Genomic DNA, 27423 nt, shown 5'->3' with positions numbered 1-27423 from the left:
TGGTACAATGGAAAACTAGTAACCTGGTTATAAAGAGTTTGGGTTGTTAGCCAGGCTAGGGGCAAACCTTCACTTGATTTAGTCACACTTCATTCAGTTCAGTCCCTTTTTGATTTACACAACCATACTGTGTAGTCCTGTGTCCTGTCATGCTAATATGATTCAGTCATGATGTTCTGCTCTTTCAGTCATGGTCTGCTCTTTCATCCTGGCCATTAAGCAGATGGGCCAAATGTAAAGGCCAGTCATTCTATGTATAACTATTGTCCTACTGAAGACCAAAGTGCTACCTCCATTGTTGTCAACTGATTTATACTGGTTTAATTGGAAGGAATGGTATGGTTCATGTGTCTAACTGTATTTGAGTTCTTTGGCTTTAAAAGGGCATCTGAACATTTATCAAGTCTGGCAATGTGAATTGTCTCACATTCTCCATGTTGTTCTGAAGACTATTAGGAGGACACCTGGGATGTTTATATACATACATTACAGAAATGGAAACTGACAGATGGGATGGATCAGTCTGGATCAGCCCCCCCCCCCCCCCCCCCCCCCACACACACATCATACAGACACACGGCATGCACACACGTCCACACATACTCCCCTGATGGGTGCCGATAGGCAGAAACATGGGCAGCTGTGTTTATCTAGTCAAGTATCTGGGGTTGGGCCTCTTCTACTCTGTTCCACTGCCTGGTCCGGTCTTTAAAAGCACATTCACCACTGGCTGCCTGCCACACTGCCGATATGAAGTTTGATACGATATGCTTTCATCTCTCGTGTCTTTGAGATATGGCTGCATCCTTTAGCTATTCATGGTAAATACTTTCATAGATACTCTCACTGGCTTTTGGGATTGTTATCGGGCCTCACAGAACTGGTAGCACTTTAGTTGTGTTAGTGCCATGTAGGCATTATAGCACTAACTGTTATAAGACTGTCATAGCAGCTATCATTAGGAGTTATAACAGCTAATGTCTGTTTATGACTATGATGACTTACCGGGTCTGGTAACTTGACTGGGAAATAACCTTATTTGTATACTGTACAAATGCTAACCTGGAATATTATATATTCTCTTTTGAGCCCTAAAATGATAAAAATAAGTATGCCCTGACAGAAATGTAATTAGCAGTCATTTCTCATCATTATGAGTCCTTGCCTTGCTGTCCAGTCTTGCTGGCTGGTTAAATTAAAGTCTCAGTGCAGTCATACATGAGATTGTCCTGTTTTATATATATATTTCCACACTACTGTATGATGTTGGAATAATATTGTGAAAATTATGATAATGCCATTTTAGTGTAAGAGCTGTTTGAAAAGACTTGCTGAAATTTCAGTCTGTTTTGGTGTAATGGAGTTTTGGGCTGCCTGGTAACATCAGGTGGTAAATTAGTTAATACACCAATAAGAAAGAGTTCCAAACCTCTCTGCCAATAACAGCTAGTTTTCAGTTCTCCCCTCCCACTCAGACCACTCCGACAGTCCTATCAAATTCGTGCTTGAGAAATGGCTCTTTGCTAAGAAGCTGTTTTGATATTGAGCTGCATTGGACCTTTAACTTAGTTTTCTCCATTCTACATCAATAAAGCTATACATATATGCTAAATGGCATATACACTGAGTATACCAAACATTAGGAACACCTTCCTAACAATGAGTTGCACCCCCCTTTCCCCCCTCAGAACAGCCTCAATTCATTGGGACATGGACACTCTAAGGTGTTGAAAGCGTTCCACAGGGATGCTGGTCCATGTTGATTCCAATGCTTCCCACAGTTGTGTCAAGTTGGCTGGATGGCCTTTGGGTGGTGGACCATTCTTGAAACACACAAACTCTTGACATAGACCGGTGTGCCTGGCACCTACTACCATACCCCGTTCTAAGGCACTTACATCTTTTGTCTAGCCCATTCACCCTCTGGATGGCACACATACACAATCCATGTCTGAATTGTGTCATTTGTTTAAAAATCCTTCTTTAACCTGTCTCCTCCCCTTAATCTACATGGATAGAAGTGGATTTAACAAGTGACATCAATAAGGGATCATAGACTGACCAGGTGAAAGCTATGTCATGGAAAGATCAAATAATATTTTTATTAGTCACATGCGCCGAATACAACAGGCGTTCACCTTACAGTGAAATGCTTACTTACGAGCCCCTAACCAACAATGCAGTTAAAAAAAATATGGATAAGAAAAAAAAGTAACAAGTACTTAAAGAGCAGCTGTAAAATAACAATGGTGAGACTATAAACAGGGGGGTACTGGTACAGAGTCAATGTGCGGGGGCACCAGTTAGTTGAGGTAATATGTACATGTAGGTAGAGTTATTAAAGTGACGATGCATAGATGATAACAACAGAGAGTAGCAGCGGTGTAGAACGGGGGGCAATGCAAATAGTCTAGGTAGCCATTTGATTAGGTGTTCAGGAGCCTTATGGCTTGGGGGTAGAAGCTGTTTAGAAGTCTCTTGGACCTAGACTTGGCGCTGCGGTACCGCTTGCCGTGCGGTAGCAGAGAGAAATTTATGACTAGGGTGGCTGGAGTCTTTGACAATTTTTAGGGCCTTTCTCTGACACCGCCTGGTACAGAGGTCCTGGATGTCAGGAAGCTTGGCCCCAGTGATGTACTGGACCATACGCACTACCCTCTGTAGCGCCTTGCGGTCGGAGGCCGAGCAGTTGCCATACCAGGCAGTGATACAACCAGTCAGGATGCTCTCGATGGTGCAGCTGTAGAACCTTTTGAGGATCTGAGGACCCATGCCAAATCTTTTCAGTCTCCTTAGGTTTTGTCATGCCCTCTTCACCACTGTCTTGGTGTGCTTTGACCATGTTGGTGATGTGGACACCAAGGAACTTGAAGCTCTCAACCTGCTCCACTGCAGCCCCGTCGATGAGAATGGGGGCGTGCTCGGTCCTCTTTTTCCTTTAGTCCACAGTCATCTCCTTTGTCTTGATCACGTTGAGGGAGAGATTGTTGTCTGACCTCCTCCCTAATAGGCTGTCTCGTCATTGTTGGTGATCTGGCCTACTACTGTTGTGTCATCGGAAACTTAATGGTGTTGGAGTTGTGCCTGGCCATGTAGTCATGAGTGAACAGGGAGTACAGGAGGGGACTGCGTTGATCCTGTGTTGAGGATCAGCATGGCGGATGTGTTGTTACCTACCCTTACTACCTGGGGACGGCCTGTCAGGAAGTCCAGGATCCAGTTGCAGAGGGAAGTGTTTATTCCCAGGGTCCTTAGCTTATTGATGAGCTTTGATAGCACTATGGTGTTGAACGCTGAGCTGTAGTCAATGAATAGCATTCTCACATAGGTGCTCCTTTTGTCCAGGTGGGAAAGGGCAGTGTGGAGTGTAATAGAGATTGCGTCATCTGTGGATCTGTTGTGGCGGTATGCAAATTGGAGTGAGTCTAGGGTTTCTGGGATAATGGTGTTGTGAGCCATGACCAGCCTTTCAAAGTCTTACTCACATCGGCTGCAGAGAGCATGATCACACAGTTTTCCTGAAGAGCTGGTACTCTCATGCATGTTTCATGCCTCGAAGCGAGCATAGAAGTAGTTTAGCTCGTCTGGCATGCTCGTGTCACTGGGCAGCTCTCGGCTGTGCTTCCCTTTTGTAGTCTGTAATGGTTTGCAAGCCCTGCCACATCTGACGAGTGTCAGAGCCGGCGTAGTACGATTCGATCTTAGTCCTGTATTGATGCTTTGCCTGTTTCATGGTTCGTCGGCGGGCATAGCGTGATTTCTTATAAGCTTCCGGGTTAGAGTCCCACTCCTTGAAAGCGGCAGCTCTAGCCTTTAGCTCAGTGCAGATGTTGCCTGTAATCCATGGCTTCTGGTTGGGGTATATTCATATTCCAGTCTGTGCTAGCAAAACAGTCCTGTAGCTTAGCATCTGCTTCATCTGCTTTTTTTATTTTTATTGATCTAGTCACTGGTGCTTCCTGCTTTCATTTTTGCTTGTAAGCAGGAATCCGGAAGATATAATTATGGTCATATTTGCCAAATGTAGGGCAAGGGAGAGCTGTGTATGCATCTCTGTGTGTGGAGTAAATGTGGTCCAGTTTTATTTTTTATTCATTTTTATTTATTTTTATCTTTCTCTCTCTCTCTCTCTGGTTGCACATTTAACATGCTGATAAAAATGTGGAATGAAGTTTCCCTGCATTACAGTCCCCATCTACTAGGAGCGCAGCCTCTGGGTGAGCATTTTCTTGTTTGCTTATGGCAAAATACAGCTCATTCGATGCTGTCTTAGTGCCAGCATATGACTGTGGAGGTATGTAAACAGCTATGAAAAATACAGATAAACTCTCTAGGTAGATTGTGTGGTCTACAGTTTATCATGAGATACTCTACCTCAGGTGCGCAATAGCTCGAGACTTCCTTAGATATCGTGCACCAGCTGTTATTTACAAAATACATAGTCATCCGCCCCTTGTCTTACCAGACGCTGCTGTTCTGTCCTGCCGGTGCAGTGTATAACCAGCCAGCTGTATATTGATAGTGTCGTCATTCAGCCACGACTCTGTGAGGAATAAGATATTACAGTTTTGAATGTCCCGTGTGTATTTAATCTTCCGCGTAGGTCATCGATTTATTCTCCAAAGATTGCGCATTTGCTAGCAGAATGGAAGGAAGTGGGAGTTTATTCAATCGCATACGAATTCTCAGAAGGCAGCCCGCCGTCTGGCCCCTTTTTCTCCGCCTCCTCTTCACGCAAATCACAGGGATCTGGGCCTGTTCCCGAGAAAGCAGTATATCGTTCGCGTCGGGCTCGTCAGACTCGTTAAAGGGGGGAAAAGGATTCTGTAAGTGCGTGGTGAGTAATCGCAGGCCTGATGTCCAGAAGTTATTTTTGGTCATAACAGACGGTAGCGGCAACATTATGTACAAAATAAGTAAAAAAAAATATATATACAAACAACTCAAATAAACAAACAAAAATAACAATCGGTTGGGGACACGTAAAACGTCTGCCGCCTTCTCCGGCGCAGGTGTTCTTAATATTTTGTATACTCAGTGTATTTGTTTTTGAACTATTTCTATTTGATCTTTAATGCACTTTGAGCGTATTCTTGTATAATGAAGTGCTTTAAAAATGTCATTATTATAATTATAATTAAATATGATGTTTGAGAGTAGTGCAGTTTGTTTCTGTATCACAAGATGCTTCTCACTCTCTCGAGTTTCACTACTCAGTTCTTAGTGTCTGTGATTCAGCTCAGCCCCCAAGCTGTGGTTTTCCCCTCTACATTTGCATTGGAAGTTTACAGTATGAACACTGTCCCTTCTACGTAACTAGGCTACAGCAACAAGTACAGCAACAACCTATGGTGTGCCGGTCCCTCTCTCAGCCTCTAAGCCAGCTGATGTCATGCGACATTCCACACAGTTAGACAGCCCCAAATGACCTGGGGTCAGACAGGAGCAAGTGGCTTGACTACTGATAATGTTCAGTACTAATTTATATACAGTACTGGTGTTCTGTCAGAACAAACACTAGACCTGGGTAAGTTCATAATGACACACTATTCCCTAGGCCTATATAGGACACTACTTTGAGCCATATTGATGTCATGGGTTCTGTCCAAAAGTAAAGCACTGCACAGGGACTATAGGGCGCAATATCAGTTGGGCCCCACTGGATATGTGTTTGATGAGTTGACATTTAAAGTGTATTGGTCTCAATCCATTGGTATCCATCTTATTTGATTCCAGGTAGCCAATCAGACGCTCCACACAGACAGCCCAGACCTGCCGGAATGTTTCCAGCTGTCAGTGCTGTCATGGCTGCCTTGTGTGTACCTGTGGCTTGCTTGCCCTCCCTACCTCTTCTACCTCCAGAGGAACAACAAGGGTTATATCATGATGTCCATCCTTAACAGAGTGAAAACGGTGAGGGACCACACCACACACTGGGCTGCTGTATGCGGACATGCATACGCTGTCTGTCCAGTTGTCTCTGTCTCCGTCTTTCTCTCTCGATGCAATACTGTTTGTTGCCTGAGATTCATATCCTGTTTCGTAGCCCTTATTAGATTAGTTAGTTGATGCACGATAGTGGAAATGTTTATCAGACAGGCTAATGACCAGTACTGGAAAACGTACCAGACATTCAAGCTTGTTTAGATTGGTTTGATCAAATTACTCCTGCTCAGTTTTGGGTTTATTTCTTTCTCACCCCTCCCCTTTCATCCTCTAGGTCTTTGGGTTGGTGTTGTGGATTGTGTGTTGGACAGATCTTTTCGGCACCTTCCATGAGCTGCAGCAGGGGGACACAAAGCCACCCATCTACTTCGTCACTCCGCTGGTGGTTGGCATGACGATGGTACTTGTACACAACCAACAGGGCGTGGCGTTGTAAACATGCAGTACAGTCATACAGTACAGTGTTCAACTCACTTCCTGAAAAGTACCTTATTTTTGGGGTCTTGTTGCTTAGTGACCAGTATTTTGAATCCATAACTTGTTAATCAATCATGTATGTATTGTTGCACCATTTTGTGTAATGTCCCGGATGGAAGGAAGCACAGCCTCCGTGACGACCACGCTTCGAGTAGATGTACTGGATGGGTGGAAGCACGGTCCCAATTCATATGACATGTTACGAATTGCAATTAATACAATATGTTACAAATTTGCATTGTGTAGGATATGTTACAAATTCTAATTTGTTGTAGCTAGCATTAGCTAGGTTGCTAGGTGACGAACGTTAATGTTAGCTAGGTGGCTAACATTAGCTAAGTTGGGGTTAAGGTTAGGAGTTATGTTAAAGGGTTATTGGGAAGGGGAAGCTGAAATGCTAAGTAGTTGTAAAGTAGATCAAAAAGTAGTAAGAAGTTGCTAATCAGCTAAAATGCTACAGTTGTCCGTGATGAGATTCGAACACGCAACTTTTGGGTTGCTAGACGTTCGCGTTATACGCTCATCCATCCATAACGACCAACCACCGTTTTTGCCTTAAGTAACCTTCCCTCTTATGTAACCATACCAAGGTAACATATCATACATACTAAGTTGAGTGTCCCAGATTTTTGTTTACTATGTTACGTCTAGTCTATGAGACCAGCCTGATTGTTGTGTTTGTAGATGATTAGATTGTCATTGTATTCCATTAGCCTTTACAGTATGTTGCATGCTCTGAGGTGTAGAATAAGCCTAGTGAACATGCTGTTATTCACAGGCAGTTGCTATGCTGGTTCACAAGTTGTTGTTTTTTCTCTCACATTTCTCTCTCTCATGTCCTATGCATGAGTGAGCGAAGGAGAGAGTAGAGCTGAGATGCATGTTCACCTTTACATGCCCTGTGTGTTTCTGTGCTTATCTAAATCGTGTTCACTCAATGCCTCGCTCCCTCACTCTCCCTTTCTCCCTCCTCTCTTTCTCAGCTGCTAGCTTTGTTTCTGATCCAGTTTGAGAGGTTGAGGGGGGTCCAGTCTTCAGGGATTCTATTTATATTCTGGTTCCTGTCAGTGATGTGTGCCATAGTGCCTTTCCGCTCCAAGATCCTACAGGCCAAATATCAGGTGAGATCAGGGTTTCCCCTAACGTGTACTGTATAGGCGGAGGTGAAGGAGATGTTTAAAATGTATAGATGTCTCCATCTCCCTCAGCTCTCTCCTTCTTTTCCCTCTCTCAAAACATGGTTACCACCCCCCTCTTCCTCCTTCCTTCCTTCCCTCCCTCTCCTTCCCTTGCTAAATAACTTACGGTTGGTTTGTTTTGGAGGTTAGGCAGGGCCGAGGTTGGGTGGAGAGAGCGAGAGAGAGGAGAAATAGTAGGACTGTTGTCCTAGCGACCTGCAGGGCCTTAGCCGTCTTATCTAACCTAGCCTACTGAGGGCTGTCTAATACTCTAACATAGTCTAATGCCCCAACAGCTAGCCAGAGCTACACTGGGGCCAAGCCAGGTCAAACCATGCCAACATCAGTCCTGTGGTCTGCTCTGGCTATTTACTATCCCATTGATCCTACCAATTAGCCCCTAGTTGTGTTTTATATATTTTATTTAAAATGACTGAATGGCTTGTGGTCAGGGAGACAAAGCAATGATTTTGGATGACTTAGTTGTTTTTAGCTCAGCAGGGTTTGGGGGGACTGATCATCGATATGTAAGAGAGCGCTTTAGGAGACTAGGACAGTTAGTGCATTGTCTGTCAGCTTCCTTAAGAAATGGCTTTCATAACAAAATGTCCTCCAACAGGTCAATAAAGTCTTTCTCTGTTCTTGTTTCAGAGTGAGATTTCAGACAAGTTGCGTTTCACCACATTCTATTTCTACTTCAGCCTGATCGTAGCCGAGCTTATCCTCTCTTGCTTCAACGAGAAACCTCCACTTTTCTCCAACATAGACACAGACCCCGTGAGTCACACACACACACACACACACACACACACACACACACACACACACACACACACACACACACACACACACACACACACACACACACACTGTGACCTCTTCTTACTCTGCCATTTTCTCCTCAGAATCCTTGTCCTCAATCAACTGCTGGTTTCCTCTCCACTATGACCTTCTGGTGGTTCACTAGGTAACATGATTTCCCCCATACAACACATACTGTACAACAATTATGACTTGGTGCAGGATTGACTTATCCTATACATTTGTACGGCTTGTAGCTATTTCATGTTCAAGCATGTTATTCCCACAAGTAATCAGTACATTTGATCAATAATCAATGGAACCGCAAACAAGTCTTCTCTCTGTGCCCTGGTTTCCTGGACACGGATAAAGCCTTTTCCAGGATCTTGCACTTCATGAAGTTCCACTAATGTGTTGTGTCCCTCTGTCCCAGCATGGCCATCAAGGGCTATAAGAACCCTCTGGAAGCCAAAGACCTGTGGTCACTGAACAAGAGGGACAGCTCAGAGGTGGTCGTCCCCAAGCTACTGCGGGAGTGGGAGGTGGAGCAGGCCAAGGCTCACAGGTAGGGAGGGATTGGAGATGGAGGGAGGGAGCAATGGAGGGTGGGGGGGTAGAATAGGAAACTGAAAAACTATTATTATACTGAACACAAATATAAACGCAACATGCAACAATTTCATCAATTTTGTACTGAGTTACAGTTCATATAAGGAAATCTGTCAATTGAAATAAATAGATTAAGCCCTAATCTATGGATTTCACATGACTGGGAATACAGATATGCATCTGTTGATCACAGATACCTTTTTAAGAAAAGGTAGGGGCGTGGATCAAAAAAACAGTCAGTATCTTGTGTGACTACAATTTGCCTCGTGCAGATCGACACATCACCTTCACATGGAGTTGATCAGGCTGTTGTTTGTGGAATGTTGTCCCACTACTCTTCAATGGCTCTGCGAATTTGATGGATATTGGTGTAACTGGAACACGCTGCCGTACACATCGATTCAGAGCATTCCGAACATGCTCAATGGGTGACATGTCTGGTGGGAATGCAGGCCATGGAAGAACTGGCACATTTTCAGCTTCTAGGAATTGTGTACAGATCCTTGCAACATGAGGCTGTACATTATCATGCTGAAACATGAGGTGATGGCGGCGGATGAATGGCACGACAATGCGGCACAGGATCTTGTCATGGTATCTCTGTGCATTCAAATTGCCATTGATAAAATGAAGTTGTGTTCGTTGTCCGTAGCTTATACCTGCCCTTACCATAACCACACCGCCACCAAAGGGCACTCTGTTCACAACGTTGACATCAGCAAACCGATCGCCTACACAACGCCATCTGCCTGGTACAGTTGAAACCGGGATTCATCCGTAAAGAGCACACATCTCCAGCATGCCAGTGGCCATCGAAGGTGTGCATTTGCCCACTGAAGTCGGTTATGACGCTGAACTGCAGTCAGGTCAAGACCCTGGTGAGGATGACGAGCATGCAGATGAGCTTCCCGGAAACGGTTTCTGACAGTTTGTGCAGAAATTCTTCAGATGTGCAAACCCACAGTTTCAACAGCTGTTCGGGTGGCTGGTCGAAAACTGGACATTTTAGAGTGACCTTGTATTGTCCCCAGCACAAGGTGCACCTGTGTAATGACCATGCTGTTGAATCAACTTCTTGATATTCCACACCTGTCAGGTGGATGGATTATCTTGGCAAACGAGAAATGCTCACTAACACGGATGTAAACAAATTTGTGCACAACATTTTAGCAAAATAAGCAGTTCTGGGATCTTTTATTTCAGCTGATTAACACTTTACATGTTGCGCTTTATATTTTTGTTCAGTGTGTATTTCTAAGAAATGTAGATTTGAGACCAGCATCCACATTTCCTTTAATCTTTCCTGTAATGGACATATTCCATTTGGTGCTTCTTATCTCAAAGGCTTCCAATGTTTTCACAACTTCTTTTGTTAGAATACATTTTTTCACAGTTTGAAAATCAGTATCCTTATTTCCTTATTTTACTTGTTACAACAACATTGACCCAGCAGTATGACTGTGTAGAGAATGGTTTCCCTTGTTTAAGGTTACACAGCCAAATGACACAGCCTAAGTCAACAGTAGTTTGCCCTTTCACATCATTCCCAGTACTGTGGAGAGCTGAGGGAGGAAGTTGTCTTTATGGGATCTGAGTGTGCACGCTTGTGTTTGTACATGTGCACGTATGTGTGAGAAGGATAAAGTGTGTTTTTCATGTGGCGCCAGCCAGTATCGCTCATATCTGTTCAAAAACTTGTTAGGATAGTAAGCACTGGATTGTGCAGCACCTTTTGAGCATTTAATATGTTGAGTCAGTGTCTGCATCTTTGGTCTTGGGTCTTGGGTGGAAAACACAGTAGTAAAGCCAACATGCTAGTATCAAAGACAGAAATAGCACCACAGATCAGTAAGATGAGTTGGAGGGAAATCGTTACAAAACACACAGATGGAACATTGTGTGTTTTGATGTGTTTACATTAATACATGATGTGTTTACATCATACAGAGAATTCCAACAGGCTGCTAGTGAATTAAAAAAACTGGAATGTGACTGGAAAGCAGTGGAGTGAAAATCTGTCTGGCATAGCCTGGCTGGTATCCATATTAAGCCTGCTTTCTGCTCTGAACACAGAGTAGACGCTTTTTCTCTGATAAAAGACCATTTTATCATTCGTCCCAATCCTACGATATTAATAATTGATTGGATTTATATAAAGTTTCTCTTTGAAAATGTCTTGTCTTCCACTTTAACTTATCAAAGCAGGTGGCTACCACAAAAAACCTTTAACTAGAAAGCTTTCTGCTTAAACTTGTCAAACAAGCTTTCAAGAGCAAAAAACTTTTAGCTGAAACTGCTTTTTGCTTCAGCTTATTAAAGTGGACACACACTACCGTTCAAAAGTTTGGGGTCACTAGTAATTTCCTTGTTTTTGAAAGAAAAGTAAAAAACAATTGTCGATTTTTAACGGGTGTATTTGCTACAATAGTCATTTACAACATTAACAATGTCTACACTGTATTTCTGATCAATTTGCTGTTATTTTAATGGACAAAAAAATAGCTTTTCTTTAAAAAACAAGGACATTTCTCAGTAACCCCAAACTTTTGAACGGTAGTGTATATTTTCCAGGCAACATAGCCATGGGCCCCACAGTACCGTTGTAATTGTTGTTTCTTACCGGCACTGACTTCGCAGAGAGCTGCTTTATTGAGGAAAGTTTCGAAAACTGTGAGATGTGGTTGTTGTACGTAGCTACCTTAAGGTGAATACACTAACTGTAAGAGCGTCTGGGAAATGACAAAAATGTAAATATAAATCTTGTCCAAACACACTTGACACCAGCTTGGGAGTGTCTGCTGAATGCTGAACTCTAACCTCTGTCATTGTTTCAAACGTTCTCTTTGGCTCTCGCTCGCTCTCATGTTCGCTTGCTCTTTCACTACTCTTCAGTTTCTCTGCCAACTTCTGTCCGGTTTTCCTTCAGTGAACAGAAGAACCAGTAAAGTGATAGGAAAGAGAGACCTAAGCCTGTAATTGCTCAAACCTGTTTTAGAGGTGTGAGGGAGAGTTGTTTCATTGACTGTTGGAATCCAACCCCTCCACATTCCGATTGTGTGAGAAACTCATGTGTAAATATACAGTATTTCTGCTAACTTCATGTTCAAGGGTAGAAACTGGATGTGATGAATGCTTCTTCTACTTGGAACCTATTTCCACCCCTTCTCTCCACAGTGCTGAGGATCAGTCCACCCAGGCTCTGTACTCCAAACCTCCGCCAGCGGGAGAGTCCAACCATGTAGGGGGGGAGAGCAGTCCTGAGGAGGTGGAGGTGTTGCTGTCCAAACAAAAAGACCCCAAGAAGCCCTCCTTCCTCCGTTCCCTCATCAAGGCCTTCGGACCCTACTTCCTCATCGGATCTGCATTTAAACTCCTACAGGACCTCATCACCTTCGTCAACCCACAGCTCCTCAAGTAAATAGAGCACTATGCAGCATTATAAACCCTTATGAAGCCTTACCAAGTCTATATGTCAAATGCAGATGAACATGCTGAATGTGGTCTGAATAAAGATAAAGTTCTGAGTAAAGATCAGAATATAAAGCTAATTTAGTACAGCATCAGTATTTCCTGTATCAGACCTATCATAGGGGTGGGTGTTTGTTTCCTTGTAGCTTTACAGAGTGACAGAGTGTCTTTGAGCAGCTTTAACGAGTGTTAAAATACACTATTTTAAAAGAAAAGGAAAAGCTGCACACTCTAGTAGCTACGATGTAATAATGTTTTTACCAATGTGGGCAGGGTAGTAGTCTAGCGATTAAGCTGTTGGGCCAGTAACCCAGAGCTGTCTAATTGAAGCAAGGCACTTAACCCTAATGCTCCTGTAAGTCGCTCCAGATAAGATCGTCTGCTAAATTACTAAAATGTTGAAACAAATATTCTCACTACCACAGTGTTTCCACTACATTAAAAATGTGTCATGGTCTCTTATTTCCAGGAAAAATATGATTTGCATGTTGATTGGTCTACGTCCTTATGGTCCTCCTCGGCTGTTGTTTTATTTGTTTGCGATGTAAAGCCGACGTGCAAATGTGTTCCCTGTGTAGGTTGTTATGATAGTGTGTATTTGAATGATGGGATGCTTTCTGTGAAGCATAAACCCATCTACAGTACCAGCCAAAAGTTTGGGCACACCTACTCATTCAAGGGTTTTTCTTTATTTTTACTATTTTCTACATTGTAGAATAACAGTGAAGACATCAAAACTATGAAGTAACACACATGGAATGTAGTAACCCAGAAATGTTTTTATTTTAGAATCTTCTAAGTAGCCACCCTTTGCCTTGATGACAGCTTTGCACACGCTTGGCATTCTCTCAACCAGCTTCATGAGGTAGTCACCTGGAATGCATTTCAATTAACAGGTGTGCCTTGATAAAAGTTAATTTGTGAAATTTCTTTCCATCTTAATGTGTTTGAGCCAATCAGTTGTGTTAATGTATACAAACTCTTCCTGTCCCGCCCCCCATCTATTTGGTAAAAGACCACGTCCATATTATGGCAAGAACAGCTTAAATAAGCAAAGAGAAATGACAATCCATCATTATTTTAAGACATGAAGATGTCAATCCGGAGGACTTAGAAAGTTTCTTCAAGTGCAGTCGCAAAAACCATCAAGCTCTACGATGAAACTGGCTCTCATGAGGACCGCCACAGGAAAGGAAGACTCAGTTACCTCTACTGTAGAGGATAAGTTCATTAGAGTTGATTGCAGCCCAAATAAATGCTTCACAGAGTTCAAGTAACGCATCTCAACATCAACTGTTCAGAGGAGACTGCGTGAATCAGGCCTTCATGGTTGAATTGCTGCAAAGAAAACACTACTAAAGGACACCAATAAGAAGAGACTTGCTTGGGCCAAGAAACACATACAATGGACATTAGACCGGTGGAAATCTATCCTTTTGGTCGGATGAGTCCAAATTTTAGATTTTTGCTTCCAACCGGCGTGTCTTTGTGAGACGCAGAGTAGGTGAACGGATGATATCTGCATGTGTGGTTCCCACCGTGAAGCATGGAGGAGGTGTGATGGTGCTTTGCTGGTGACACTGTCTGTGATTTATTTAGAATTCAATGCACACTTAACGAGCATGGCTACCACCGCATTCTGCAGCAATACGGCATCCCATCTGGTTTGCGCTTAGTCCCACTATCATTTGTTTTTCAACAGGACAATGACCCAACACACCTCCAGGCCGTGTAAGGGCTATTTGACCAAGAAGTAGAGTGATGGAGTGCTGCATCAGATGGCCTGGGCTCCACAATCACCAGACCTCAACCCAATTGAGATGGTTTGGAATGAGTTGGACTGCAGAGTGAAGGAAAAGCAGCCAACAAGTGCTCAGCATCTGTGGGAACTCCTTCAAGACTGTTGGAAAAGCATTCCAGATGAAGCTGGTTGGGACAATGCCAAAGCTCTCAAGGCAAAGGGTGGCTACTTTGAAGAATATCAAATATAAAATATATTTTGATTTGTTTAAAACTTTTTTGGTTACTACATGTGTTATTTAATTAGTTTTTTTTTCTCACCATTATTCTACAATGTTAAAAATAGTAAAAATAAAGAAAAACCCTTGAATGAGTAGGTGTGTGCACATTTTTGACTGGTACTGTATGTCATGTTTAATGTGCTTGTTTTCCTCATCAGTCTACAGAATCTATGTATTTTGTATATACAGTACCAGTCAAAAGTTTGGACACATCTACTCCTTCAAGGGTTTTTCTTTGTTTTTACTGTCCCATCTTCCTCTCTCCTCCCTCCAGGTTATTGATCTCATTCACGAAGCAGAAGGGAGCTCCCACCTGGTGGGGATATGCCCTGGCCTTCCTCATGTTCTTTGCAGCCTTTCTCCAGACTCTCATTCTGCACCAACACTTCCAGTACTGCTTCGTCACTGGGATGAGGCTCCGCACCTCCATCATAGGAGCCATCTACAGGAAGGTACACACAAGCAGAAGCATGCACACACACACATGCACACACATGCACACACATGCATACACATGCACACACACACACACATACACACACACACACACACCCACACACACACACGCACACAGTGGTGAAAATAGTATTTTTGTCTTTCTCTTCTGTCCTTTCTCTCTCTCCCTAGTCTCTGATCATCACGAACGCGGCCAAACGTACAACTACAGTGGGAGAGATAGTCAACCTGATGTCAGTGGACGCTCAGCGCTTCATGGATCTCACCACCTTTCTCAACATGCTGTGGTCCGCCCCACTTCAGATCATACTGGCACTATACTTCCTGTGGCAGGTGGGTGGGTTCTTTCCATGGAGGTGGGTTTATTAGTCCACCATAGCCAAAGTAGTGCACTGTATGGGGAATAGATCTAATGAGATGAGATCCAGAATGATTGTGCCTGGAGCGTATTCATTAGTGGGATTCCGTTTGCAACAGAAAATGTTTTGCCAGGGAAACCGTTTACTTCAAAACGGTAAACATTTAGCAACAAAAACGAGTTTCTAGGTCCCTCCCTGTTTCATTTCACTCCGTTTGCTTCCGTTTGGTTCCTAAAGTTAACGGTTAACGTTTTGCAACTTAATCCGACTAATGATTACACCCCTGCTCTCTGTGTTGATTAGTCATACGTGGTCTTTCTGGGGTCCATCTCTGTTGTGTTGATTGATCCTGCCTTATCTCTGTGTTGTAGAATCTGGGTCCGTCAGTGCTGGCTGGTGTTGCTGTGATGATCCTGCTGATCCCCTTAAATGCTGCCATTGCTGTGAAGACACGAGCCTACCAGGTATACACACCTCCCTCTGCTTATTGTTTGTGATATGGCGTTGAAGTGATGGTGATGATCACGATTAGAAGGATGGTGTTGATGATGATTGTAATTAAGATGAAGAAGTCTCATAGATTGAACAAACGGCTTCTCATCCAAGTGTGTCAAAGTAGAAACGTGTGCAACTTTTTACCACAAAAATGCTCATGATCAAACACCAAAGCACTGTAAAGATCTCCTGTGAGTTTGTACTATAGTGAGCAGGCTGCTCTTAAAACTAGTTGGCTTGTGGGTGGAAAGATGAGTGAAGTGTTCTATACCTTTTTTTGCGCCTCTTTACTTCAAAAACTCTGTGGTCTGTCAGTTTGCTCGGAAATGTTTGTGCTTTTTTGTTTTTGAGCAGCTATCAAAGCCCCTTTTTAATGAGTGTTAAAGTAAGGTATTTTAAAAGGAAAAGTGACACTCAGTTTATTTATTTTTTTATTTATTTTTTCTTGTTTTTTTTGGGGGGTGGATCAGCTTAATATTGCGGAAAGAATGTTGCTTCCAATGTAATTGTCTGCATCATTTCCAATCCCCCATATTTTTTGGGGTAAATATATATATCCATTCACGTATGCATACATATACACATATATACATACACATACCTACATAGACATACATACTTTTTTAAAGAGTATACCTTTATTATTATTCCCCGCAAACCCTACCACCGATCCCCCAATTGGAGTAAACTGATAAACATTTCTGTTTTTACCTTCAATTTATACATCTTATACACATTTTACAGACACAGTCTACTTTATAATAGTTCTCTCTTGTTTGTTCTTAGTCCTTCCTCTATTTCTGTTGTCCATCCAGTTTGATTTCCACTTGTAACTGTGCTATTTCACAATAGCTCCGCACCTATACACATTTCACAGATCCCGTATGCCCTACATTGTTTATCTTGTTATTAGTCCCACCCTTCAGCTCCACTCAACCTTTCCCATCTATCTTCCAACATCATCCATTTCGGATTTTTATTTGCCATATATTTTTCAACTGTGCTGTGATGCTTCACAAAAGATTTGAATCTTCCTATTCTCATAGCTTCCACGGATTGTAAATTAAAAATAAACATTTTTGCTAAAATAATTATTATATTATTGATTGATTGACTATGGCTTTTCAAATCCCCCAGTATTGCTATCTGTAGCGTTAGTCCTACGCAAATGTTGCAATTCTTCAACCATTCCTGGACCTGTGACCAAAAACGAGCTACATGCGGACAATACCAAAATAAATGGTCTAATGACTCTGCCTCCTCACAGCAGAATCTACAGAGCTGGGAAGATTGTATCCCCCATATATATAACATTCTATTAGTTGCAAGAATTTTGTACAATAATTTAAATTGAAAAATTCGAAGTTTTGAATCCGGCGTTGTTTTGCGTATCAATTCATAAACCATGTGCCATGGAATGGGTACATCGAAAATCTCTTCCCAACTATTTTGCAATTTATATGGTAAAGATCTCCTGTGAGTTTGTACTATAGTGAGCAGGCTGCTCTTAAAACTAGTTGGCTTGTGGGTGGAAAGATGAGTGAAGTGTTCTATACCTTTTTTGCGCCTCTGTACTTAAAACTCTGTGGTCTGTCAGTTTGCTCGGAAATGTTTGTGCTTTTTTGTTTTTGAGCAGCTATCAAAGCCCCTTTTTAATGAGTGTTAAAGTAAGGTATTTTAAAAGGAAAAGTGACACTCTGTTAGATCCGACGCATTCATTTATTTACCAACGTAGACCGCTTGGCTGTCGAAACATCTCTAAACTAGCATTGTTTTGACATGGACAGAGGATATCTCCCACCTCCCCCCCCCTCTCTCCCCCCTCCCTCTCTCCACCCCCCTCCCCTCTCTCCCCCCTCCCTCTCTCCATCCCCCTCCTGTTGTCTCTTAAGGTGGAGCAGATGCAGTACAAGGACGCTCGCATCAAACTGATGAACGAGATTCTGAACGGGATCAAAGTGTTGAAGTTGTACGCCTGGGAGAGCTCCTTTAAAGACAAGGTTCTGGAGATCAGACAGAACGAGCTCAATGTGCTCCGCAAGACGGCCTACCTCGGTGCTCTGTCTACTGTGGCATGGACCAGTGCACCATTCCTAGTACGGGACACACTCCGGCACGCACACACACACACGCCTATATTATTATTGTTGTACGCGCTATATCACTTTGCATGGGGGAAGGAAGGTTAACTCTGACTATTAGCTAGCTATTTTATATGGACAGAGTATAACTGAAAGCTGCAGATCAATGAGCTGTGTAGAGGATCTATTTCCAAGCTTTTCTTTTTTTTTTATGTCTCCTCAGGTTGCCTTGACAACATTTGCAGTGTATGTGACTGTGGATAAAAATAACATTTTAGACGCGGAGAAAGCCTTTGTATCTTTGTCTCTGTTCAACATCTTACGGTTCCCTCTCAATATGTTGCCCCAAGTCATCAGCTGTATCGTACAGGTAGGCACTTCTCCTGCTCTATCGTTCTCTTACTCCTTCTTTTCTCTCCTTGTCTCACTCCTCTCAATTTTTTAATTCTGTCACTTTCTTTTCCCCCTACTTCTCTCATTCCCCTTTCTCTCACTCCTCCTCTTATTACTTCTTTCATTCCTCCTGTGGATGTTGTGCATGCTTTTGCGTTGTGTGCGTGTGTTGACTCTGTTGCTACTCCCAAGGCCAGCGTGTCCCTGAAGCGTATCCAGGACTTCCTGAGTCATGATGAGCTGGACCCAGAGTCTGTGGACCGGACTAACACTGCCACAGGTGAACATTGAACCAGCTGAAGAAGGGACCACCCCAAACTTGGCTGGGCTGGTTTCATTTCACCCCCTAGGCCCTTCCGATACCCCTTAGGTTTTCACTGACATGAAGGGGTGGTATAGAAGAAAGCTAATGGGACGGGGCCTCTGAGGCATTCTAATTGTCTATGTTTCTGCCATAGAGATCCTATTAAATTACTATTGTAATTCCTAGTTCTATGGTTACTGCTGAGTCATGCTTACATGGGCCGTTACCATGGCACCACTGCCTGCCATTACTGTAGGCGGTTAGGTTTTCAATAGAAACTATGAGGGATTATGTAATCAATTTCAGTTTTGCATCGTCATAACTCTTGGCTTTTGTAATAATAACATTTTAGACTCTTAAGTTGAGGTGACTTAAGGGATTTAGATGGACGGATTCCACAGTCATTGCTTTTCCTTCTGTAACTCCTTCTGTTTCTGCCAGTTTGGTAATGCTGTGTCATGGTTCCTGTTTTTGTAACTGCAATGCATTCTCCCCTTCAGATAGCTCAGTGACTGTTGTCAATGGGAAATTCACCTGGGCAAAACAAGATCCTCCTGCTCTACACAAGTATGTTGGCAAGTTGCATCATGCAAAGGACAATAACTATTCAAGGGAAAGAATGCACTGACTGTGTGTGTGTGTGTGTGTGTGTGTCCCAGTATAAACCTGATGGTGCCCCAGGGCTCACTGCTAGCGGTGGTAGGACATGTCGGCTGTGGAAAGTCTTCTCTGGTGTCAGCTCTACTGGGAGAGATGGAGAAAATGGAGGGAGACATCTCTATACAGGTATGTCCACTGAATTCAATTATGCTAACTGAAGGTTGGTTGATTGATTTGATTTTACTGGGGCATTTGCTCGATTGATGAATTGATTAGTGGGTCAATTGCTTTCATTGATTGATTGAACGATTGATAGACTGATTGTTTGGGTCCAGTTATAGTTTTCAGCTGTACTGAGTTTTCTCCCTCCTCTCCTTTCAGGGTTCGGTGGCCTACGTCCCGCAGCAAGCCTGGATCCAGAATGCCACTCTGAGAGACAACATCCTATTTGGCAAGGCCTACAACGAGCAGAAGTACCGCTGTTGTTTGGAGGCCTGCGCTCTGACCCAGGACCTGGAAGTACTACCTGGAGGAGACCTGACCGAGATCGGAGAGAAGGTAGGGAGATGGAATAGAATCTAACCTGGTTTGTTTTTTGGGGCTAAAGGTCATGTTAGCCCACAACTAAAGACATCAGTTCTGGGAGCTAAGATGAGTCTTCGAGTCTCAAACAAAGCAACTGATTTTGAGATCAGTGATTTGCTTGTGTCTGTCTCTCTCCTCTCTTTCTCTCTTTGTCTCTCTCTTTCTCTCCACTCCTTCTATTTCTCCTTTCTTTCTCTCTCTCTCTTTCTCTCCTCTCTCTCTCTATTCCTCCTTTCTTTCTTTCTCCTCACTTTCTCTCTTCTCTCCTCTTTCTCTCCTCTCTCTATTTCTCCTCTCTCTTTCTCCTTTCTCTCTTTCTCTCTCAGGGAATCAACCTATCAGGTGGTCAGAGACAGAGGGTCAGTCTGGCCAGAGCTCTGTACAACAAGGCAGACGTCTACCTGCTGGACGACCCTCTCTCTGCCGTGGACGCCCACGTGGCCAAACACATCTTCGACCACGTCATTGGCCCAGAGGGGGCGCTGCAGGGCAAGGTGAGTAGAAGAGTCACTCTGCTCTGTTCTCCATACACTACAGAAGAAGAGAGACACATGCTGAGTGGTAGCAGAGACATTAACTGGTTAGATATCTTGTCCATTATCAACAATATTTGGTGGTATGGCACTACATGGCCATGTTAAAAAGGACAACAGTGGGAATCTCCTCATAACTGACAAGTACATGAGCTATATTCTGTCTAGTTCACATAGTAAAACCCCATTTTGAAGAGTCCTCGCCTACAATAGAGGAAATGGTAGCTTATCTGTGGTTTATTGTTTTCAATCCTCTACTTGTTGGTTTAGTATCAAATGTACGACTTTATTGCGCTGATAAGAAACGTATGTACAGACTTGGGTGTGTAAATTCAATATCTGTAATACACATCGTCTTCGGTGGGGCTTTCATGTGCAGTGTGTTTGTGGTTGTTTCATTATTATAGTGAGTGTCACTTCCTATATTTGAATGTTCACTGTCCTGCTGCATATGCAACACTAAGAATAATTCAACTAACATGACAGTAAGTGATGGGGGGAAAAATGTATACAGTGTAGTATCACTATTTTTAAATCAAATCAAATGTATTTATATAGCCCTTCTTACATCAGCTGATATCTCAAAGTGCTGTACAGAAACCCAGCCTAAAACCCCAAACAGCAAGCAATGCAGGTGTAGAAGTACCTGAAGATGTTGTATAGATTCTATGACTCCAAATATAAATTCTCTAGCTCAGGTATTTCTCCTTCTATAGTTTGTTCTCATCTTCTTTTTAAATGGTGAGTCAACATGTTTTAAGCAGATTTATTAGAACATCGAATTGCAATAAAATCTCAGTATAGAATCGCAACACATATAGAATAGTGGAACTTATAGAATCGCAACACATATAGAATAGTGGAACGTATAGAATCGCAACACATATAGAATAGTGGAACGTATAGAATCGCAACACATATAGAATAGTGGGACGTATAGAATCGCAACACATATAGAATAGTGGAACTTATAGAATCGCAACACATATAGAATAGTGGAACGTATAGAATCGCAACACATATAGAATAGTGGAACGTATAGAATCGCAACACATATAGAATAGTGGAACGTATAGAATCGCAACACATATAGAATAGTGAAACATATAGAATCGCAACACATATAGAATAGTGGGACGTATAGAATCGCAACACATATAGAATAGTGAAACGTATAGAATCGCAACACATATAGAATAGTGAAACGTATAGAATCGCAACACATATAGAATAGTGGAACGTATAGAATCGCAACACACATAGAATAGTGAAACGTATAGAATCGCAACACACATAGAATAGTGAAACGTATAGAATCGCAACACATATAGAATAGTGAAACGTATAGAATCGCAACACATATAGAATAGTGGAACGTATAGAATCGCAACACATATAGAATAGTGGAACGTATAGAATCGCAACACATATAGAATAGTGGAACGTATAGAATCGCAACACATATAGAATAGTGGAACGTATAGAATCGCAACACATATAGAATAGTGAAACGTATAGAATCGCAACACATATAGAATAGTGAAACGTATAGAATCGCAACACATATAGAATAGTGAAACGTATAGAATCGCAACACATATAGAATAGTGAAACGTATAGAATCGCAACACATATAGAATAGTGAAACGTATAGAATCGCAACACATATAGAATAGTGAAACGTATAGAATCGCAACACATATAGAATAGTGAAACGTATAGAATCGCAACACATATAGAATAGTGAAACGTATAGAATCGCAACACATATAGATAGAATAGTGAAACGTATAGAATCGCAACACATATAGATAGAATAGTGAAACGTATAGAATCGCAACACATATAGATAGAATAGTGAAACGTATAGAATCGCAACACATATAGATAGAATAGTGTAACGTATAGAATCGCAACCAATATCGGCACCTAAGTATTGTGATACTTTACTATCACAATACTTTATTATCATGAGGTCCCTGGCAATTCCCAGCCTTAATGACAGATCCTCTTTTCTCTCAAGACGCGTATCCTGGTGACGCACGGCATCAGCTTCCTGCCGCAGGTGGATAACATAGTGGTGATGGTGGAGGGCAGGGTGTCGGAGATGGGCTCGTACCAAGAGCTGCTCAAACAGAATGGGGCATTCGCTGAGTTCCTCAGGAACTATTCCCTGGAGGACATCATCGAGGAGGACGAGGCAACAGGTAGAACTACTATAGTTACTATAGCACAGGGGTATTTGAATCTTACCCTACGATGCTGGTTTTCTGTTCCACTTCCACCTGGTAATTAATTGCACCCACTTGGTGTCCCTTAAAGAAAAACCACATACATTTTTGGTCACGTGAAATCATGTGAGAACATGTCTTTGGAATACTTCAAATGTTTTCTTATGTGTAGTTAAATGTTTTCATATTAACCCCCCCACCTCAATGGACATTTTACCCTGCCCCCACCCCAATGGACATGTATCATGCTGAATTGCCACCACTAGTCAGCGACCTGTTCCCCCCCCCCCCCGCTCCGACGGGCTTCCGTAAGTGGTCCCAGGTTTAAATTGGTCTCTGATTTAGAGGGGAAAAATGAAGAAAAGCGGTGGAACTGGCTTCAAGGTCCAGATTTGAATTTGAGGGCTAAATCAGAAGAGCAGATTCTATTGATGTTAATGCCCTTGGGGTTCCACTGTTCCCCCTACACCAGTGCGTGCCAACATGTGTCCTTGAAGGCTACTGGGTGTGCAAGCTACTAGCTGATTCAGGTTTGTTAGAGTAGGGTTGGAGCAAAACCCTAAATACCCAGTAGCTCTCTAGGAGGAGAGTTGGCTGTCCCTGTCTAACACCTATAGGAGTGTGTACACCTGCTACATAATTACCACGGTAACACTGTGACTCAACACCCACAGAGGCTTTGACTGACGAAGAAGAAGACTTCCCTGATGACGCCCTTAGCAACCATACAGACATGGTGGACAACGAACCAGTGGTCAATGAGGCAAAGAGACAGTTCATAAGGTACTTATAAGTCTCTGTAACAGTTCATAAGGCAGTCCCTCCAGGATTCTTCTGTGTTTTTTTTTTGTGTGATAGTTGCGGGCCAAAATGACTGATTTTGCTGCGGCAATTCGGACATTTTGCATGCCAATTTGCAATGTTTTTATAAAATGTCACAGTAGGGTCATTTAAAAAACAAACAAATGCGGGTCAATGGGGGCACCTCCCCCGGACAAAAATCCCCCTCCCGCTGCACTAAGCGAATGAATTGAAGTGCACCTCTTTTGCCTCGTGTAAAATGTGGTGATGCAAAAATGAGAGACCACGTGTGATTGTTATGAAAATCTAGGAATATTGGTCGAAGGAAATGTTTCTGGTTGGTCTCAGGGAATGTACAACATTTAGGAAGGGAGACTTTTAAAACGGGATTGAGTGAAGTAGCAGCAAATATGATGAATAAGCAACTAATGGAGAGCGTCACAAGTTAACTTATATCTTTCTGTCTAATACAGCTATTGACTTACTTTTTTAGCTCTTTGTTAGAGGCACACATTTTGTAAGTAGTTATAACTGTCCGCTGGAATTTAGCCTGAAAAGATTTGACAAATGTGACTGGTTGACGATATCACATTGGCGTCTCATCTTGCACTGTGCAGAATATCAGATCTCAACACAGATTGGGGAAGTGTTTAACATCATCAGTACCACATCCTTATGTTATATATCTTGTCATAAGCGCAATGTGACTACAAAAGAGACAGGTTGGAATGTCAATTCTTATCAAATGAATGGGAAGTCTGACTGAAATATGGGCCAAATCCAACCTTTTTTTGTAAATTTAGTTGCGTTTTAATTTGTTGATAAAATGCAGGACATGATTGTTTGGTTGTGGGCCAAAATGCAGGACTGTCCCGTACAATCCGGAACATGTGGTCACCCTAGCTGACAGGGGGAAAAGTTTGTTGAAGTGTTGTTTGATTGAACCATTTTATTGGGTAAAAATGCAGTGTTTCATATTGCAAGCCCTCGCTTAATATGCAGGGGATTGCTAATTTAGCTAAAAGTTCTACGGTATGTTTTACCTCTTTAATAGATAAATGCCATATTTTATGGGGCTTTGGACTTGAGTTGCTGTTAAGCATTTTTTTTAAATGTATGATATACACCACGATTGATTGACCAATCAATCACTTCCTCCCTCCCTGAAGGCAGATCAGCATCATCTCAGGGGACCTGGAGAACCCAAAGAGCAGGTCTGTCCGGAAGCGTCTGTGCAGCGAGAGGAAGCATGCCGAATCTGACTCAGAGAAGAAACTACCCAAGGTGGCGAAACTCATCCATGCAGAGACTGCTGAGACAGGCAGGGTGAGTAGAGCTATGGGCATATATAGTTTAGTAAACTTGATTGAAGATGTAGAATTCTACTCTCTCCTACCCCCAGGTGAAGTTGTTCCGGGTGTATTCCGAGAGAGTACGGCCTCTGATGTCTAACCTCTTAACCCTGACCTTTAACCTCTGTCTCCTCCCTCTCCTCAGGTGAAGATTAAGATGTTCTGGGAGTATTCCAAAGCTTTAGAGCCACTGATCATTAACCCCTGACCTTTAACTGCCCTTTCCTCCCTGTCCTCAGGTGAAGAGCAAGGTGTTCTGGGAGTATGCCAAAGCTTTAGAGCCACTGATCTCTAACCCCTGACCTTTAACTGCCCTTTCCTCCCTGTCCTCAGGTGAAGAGCAAGGTGTTCTGGGAGTATGCCAAGGCAGTAGGGCCTCTGCTGTCCCTCTTCATCTGTTTCCTGTACGGCTGCCAGAGTGCTGCTGCCATCGGAGCCAATGTCTGGCTGAGCCAGTGGACCAATGACGCAGCTCAGAACGTGACCCAGGAGAATGTCAGCATGAGGGTGGGGGTGTATGCTGCTTTGGGCATGGCACAAGGTGAGGAGACCTGCTGTTCTGTACCTTTAGGATAAGGATACCTATCCACCTTAAGATGACTAAAAGTACTCAATATTCAATCATACATTTTGTCTGTGGTGTTTGGATTATTTGTGCCAAAGAGGTTTTGTTGTTGTGGATTTTGCTGTGTATATGACAATTGTATGTTTTACTTTATTACTGTATGATGCTAACTATGAGTGGTTGGTCTTGTGTGAGGACCTCGGCCTCAACACCTCAGGTCCTTTTCCAGTAACACTGTGAGCTTGATTTGAATGAAATTGAAAAGGGTCTCTGCATTCATGAGAGCGGACACATACAGAACCCACTGCCTCCTCAACCCTCATCTCCCCGCTCCCTCCCTCTCTTCCTCCTCCCTCCATCTCAGGGCTCCTGGTCATGGTCTCCTCCTTCACCCTGGCCATGGGGAACATCGGAGCAGCCAGGAAGCTCCACTATGCCCTCCTGGACAACAAGCTTCACACCCCCCAGTCTTTCTTTGACACCACCCCCATAGGCAGGGTCATCAACCGCTTCTCTAAGGACATCTACGTCATTGACGAGGCACTGCCCTCCACCGTTCTCATGTTCCTCGGGACCTTCTTCTCCTCTCTCTCCACCATGATAGTCATAGTGGCCAGCACCCCCATCTTCGCCGTGGTCATAGCCCCGCTGGCTTTCATATACATCTTTGTCCAGGTATTGGTTCTCTTCTGAAGAGCTAATGGTTGGTTGCTCTACTCTCTAGGGCAGGAGTTTATGGTGTCAAGTAATACTTGTTTTTTCCCCCCTCCTTTTCATTTCAATTTCTGCCAAAGTGGGTTGCTTACGTTCCTGAACGCAGCATGCAGCACCCTGATTGTTGGAGCAGTTTTTGTGACCTTTGGCTTTTTGTTTCTCTGCAGCTTTTTGTGTTCCTGTTATCTGTAGAGCTTTTGCTCTCCTCCCTGTCTCCTCTCCCCTAACTATGCATTCACATCCTCTCTCTCCCTCTCAGCGGCCCTATAGCACTTCCTGCCCTGCCTGCAGCCTGTTTACCCACACGCGCAGACACACACAGCAGGGTTGGTTCACCCACAGCCGGTGCTGTGTACACACAGTAGTGAAGGAGGCTTCAGTTCAGCTGATCTTGTTGTTTGTTTACTCTGGTCCTCTTGAGGCGATCAAGCTGAGAGCTCAGAACACTACTGTGCTTTCTTTACCACCCAACATCCTTCTCAGGGGCACAGTGGAGAATGTATTGTAGCTGGAGAACATAGATTTAGACTAGAGTGGCGTAGGATGAAGTTGCCCCTAGACCTGATTTAAAGGCGAGGGTTTTAGGTTTGTGCTTACGGGAAAGATGAGAACTCTGGTGTGCTGCTGCCCTCTGGCGGTGAATGAATGGAAAGGCAAGTAGTAGTCTGATGCTACAGGTATCCATCCGCACATTAGAGAGTTTGAGGTTCTTTTGTTTCTTGTCCGACTCTATAGGGTATTGGTATGCAGGGTTTCCATGCAGTGCCTTTTAGTGTTTGACCCAGGAAGTGAATATTTGGGTCATTACTCTATACTGCCAAAGGCTTCTATACCAGTGAGAGAGAGAGATCCAATTAACAGTAGTGTGGTTGTCACCTGTGCCCCCCCCCTCTCCCAGGTGTGCTGTTGCTGGCCAACTGTCTGCTGTCCAAGGCCTACAGCATGCTGCGGGCAGCCAAACTCATGCACCTCTACATGCTCCAGGGGGTGCTGAGGGCACCCCAGGGCTTCTTCGAGAGCACCCCCACGGGGCGCGTACTAAACCGCTTCAGCAAAGACGTGGACATTATAGACTCGCACATCCCAGACAATATTGATATATGGATGCGCACTTTCTGGTACACAGTGAATGTGCTGATCGTATGCTCTGCCCTCACCCCTCTGTTCCTACTAGTCGTAGTGCCGTTAATGGTGTTCTATTGGTGGGTCCAGGTAAATAGGACACAACTCATTAATAACTCTAATACAGCGTGTGTGTGTGTGTGTGTGGGCTGGTAGATTTCTGCTGTTGTGTGTGCAGTTTGCTGTGGTAGATGTGACCATCATTCTCGGTGTCTTAGTGTTGCAGTGGGGTTTGCTTGGTGGGTAGATACAGTAGCAGACTAGCGAGTGGAGGTTTAGTCTGTAGGCTAAGGCTCCAATCTCTAGTTGTTTGGTTTGTGTGGAACGGCTGT

The 27423-nt window shown here is 43.3% G+C and overlaps 1 protein-coding gene across 9 annotated transcripts in view; it reads left to right on the top strand.

The window, feature by feature from the left end:
• abcc3 (ATP-binding cassette, sub-family C (CFTR/MRP), member 3) overlaps positions 1-27423 on the top strand; it is a 59233-nt gene that overhangs the window by 22461 nt on the left and 9349 nt on the right. For 2 of the 9 annotated variants that reach the window (XM_055890386.1, XM_055890388.1), the window contains exons 2-23: positions 5737-5913; positions 6221-6346; positions 7407-7544; positions 8253-8378; positions 8507-8568; positions 8836-8967; positions 12186-12425; positions 14775-14952; positions 15128-15289; positions 15687-15779; positions 17703-17906; positions 18115-18261; positions 18477-18564; positions 19089-19155; positions 19248-19374; positions 19570-19746; positions 20100-20267; positions 22330-22513; positions 23212-23320; positions 24508-24664; positions 25024-25231; positions 26868-27181. In XM_055890386.1, coding sequence (XP_055746361.1) covers positions 5737-5913; positions 6221-6346; positions 7407-7544; positions 8253-8378; positions 8507-8568; positions 8836-8967; positions 12186-12425; positions 14775-14952; positions 15128-15289; positions 15687-15779; positions 17703-17906; positions 18115-18261; positions 18477-18564; positions 19089-19155; positions 19248-19374; positions 19570-19746; positions 20100-20267; positions 22330-22513; positions 23212-23320; positions 24508-24664; positions 25024-25231; positions 26868-27181 — 3384 coding nt within the window. Of the gene's footprint in view, positions 1-5736; positions 5914-6220; positions 6347-7406; positions 7545-8252; positions 8379-8506; positions 8569-8835; positions 8968-12185; positions 12426-14774; positions 14953-15127; positions 15290-15686; positions 15780-17702; positions 17907-18114; positions 18262-18476; positions 18565-19088; positions 19156-19247; positions 19375-19569; positions 19747-20099; positions 20268-22329; positions 22514-23211; positions 23321-24507; positions 24665-25023; positions 25232-25619; positions 25931-26867; positions 27182-27423 lie in introns of those variants that run through there. The other 7 variants (XM_055890390.1, XM_055890387.1, XM_055890391.1 and 4 more) reach the window with 7 other exon arrangements.

The sequence above is a fragment of the Salvelinus fontinalis genome, chromosome 30 (genome assembly GCF_029448725.1).
Source record: "Salvelinus fontinalis isolate EN_2023a chromosome 30, ASM2944872v1, whole genome shotgun sequence".
NCBI classification, from domain to species: domain Eukaryota; kingdom Metazoa; phylum Chordata; class Actinopteri; order Salmoniformes; family Salmonidae; genus Salvelinus; species Salvelinus fontinalis.
The sequence above is the reverse complement of the archived record's forward strand: the minus strand, read 5'-3'. Positions and strand labels throughout refer to the sequence as shown.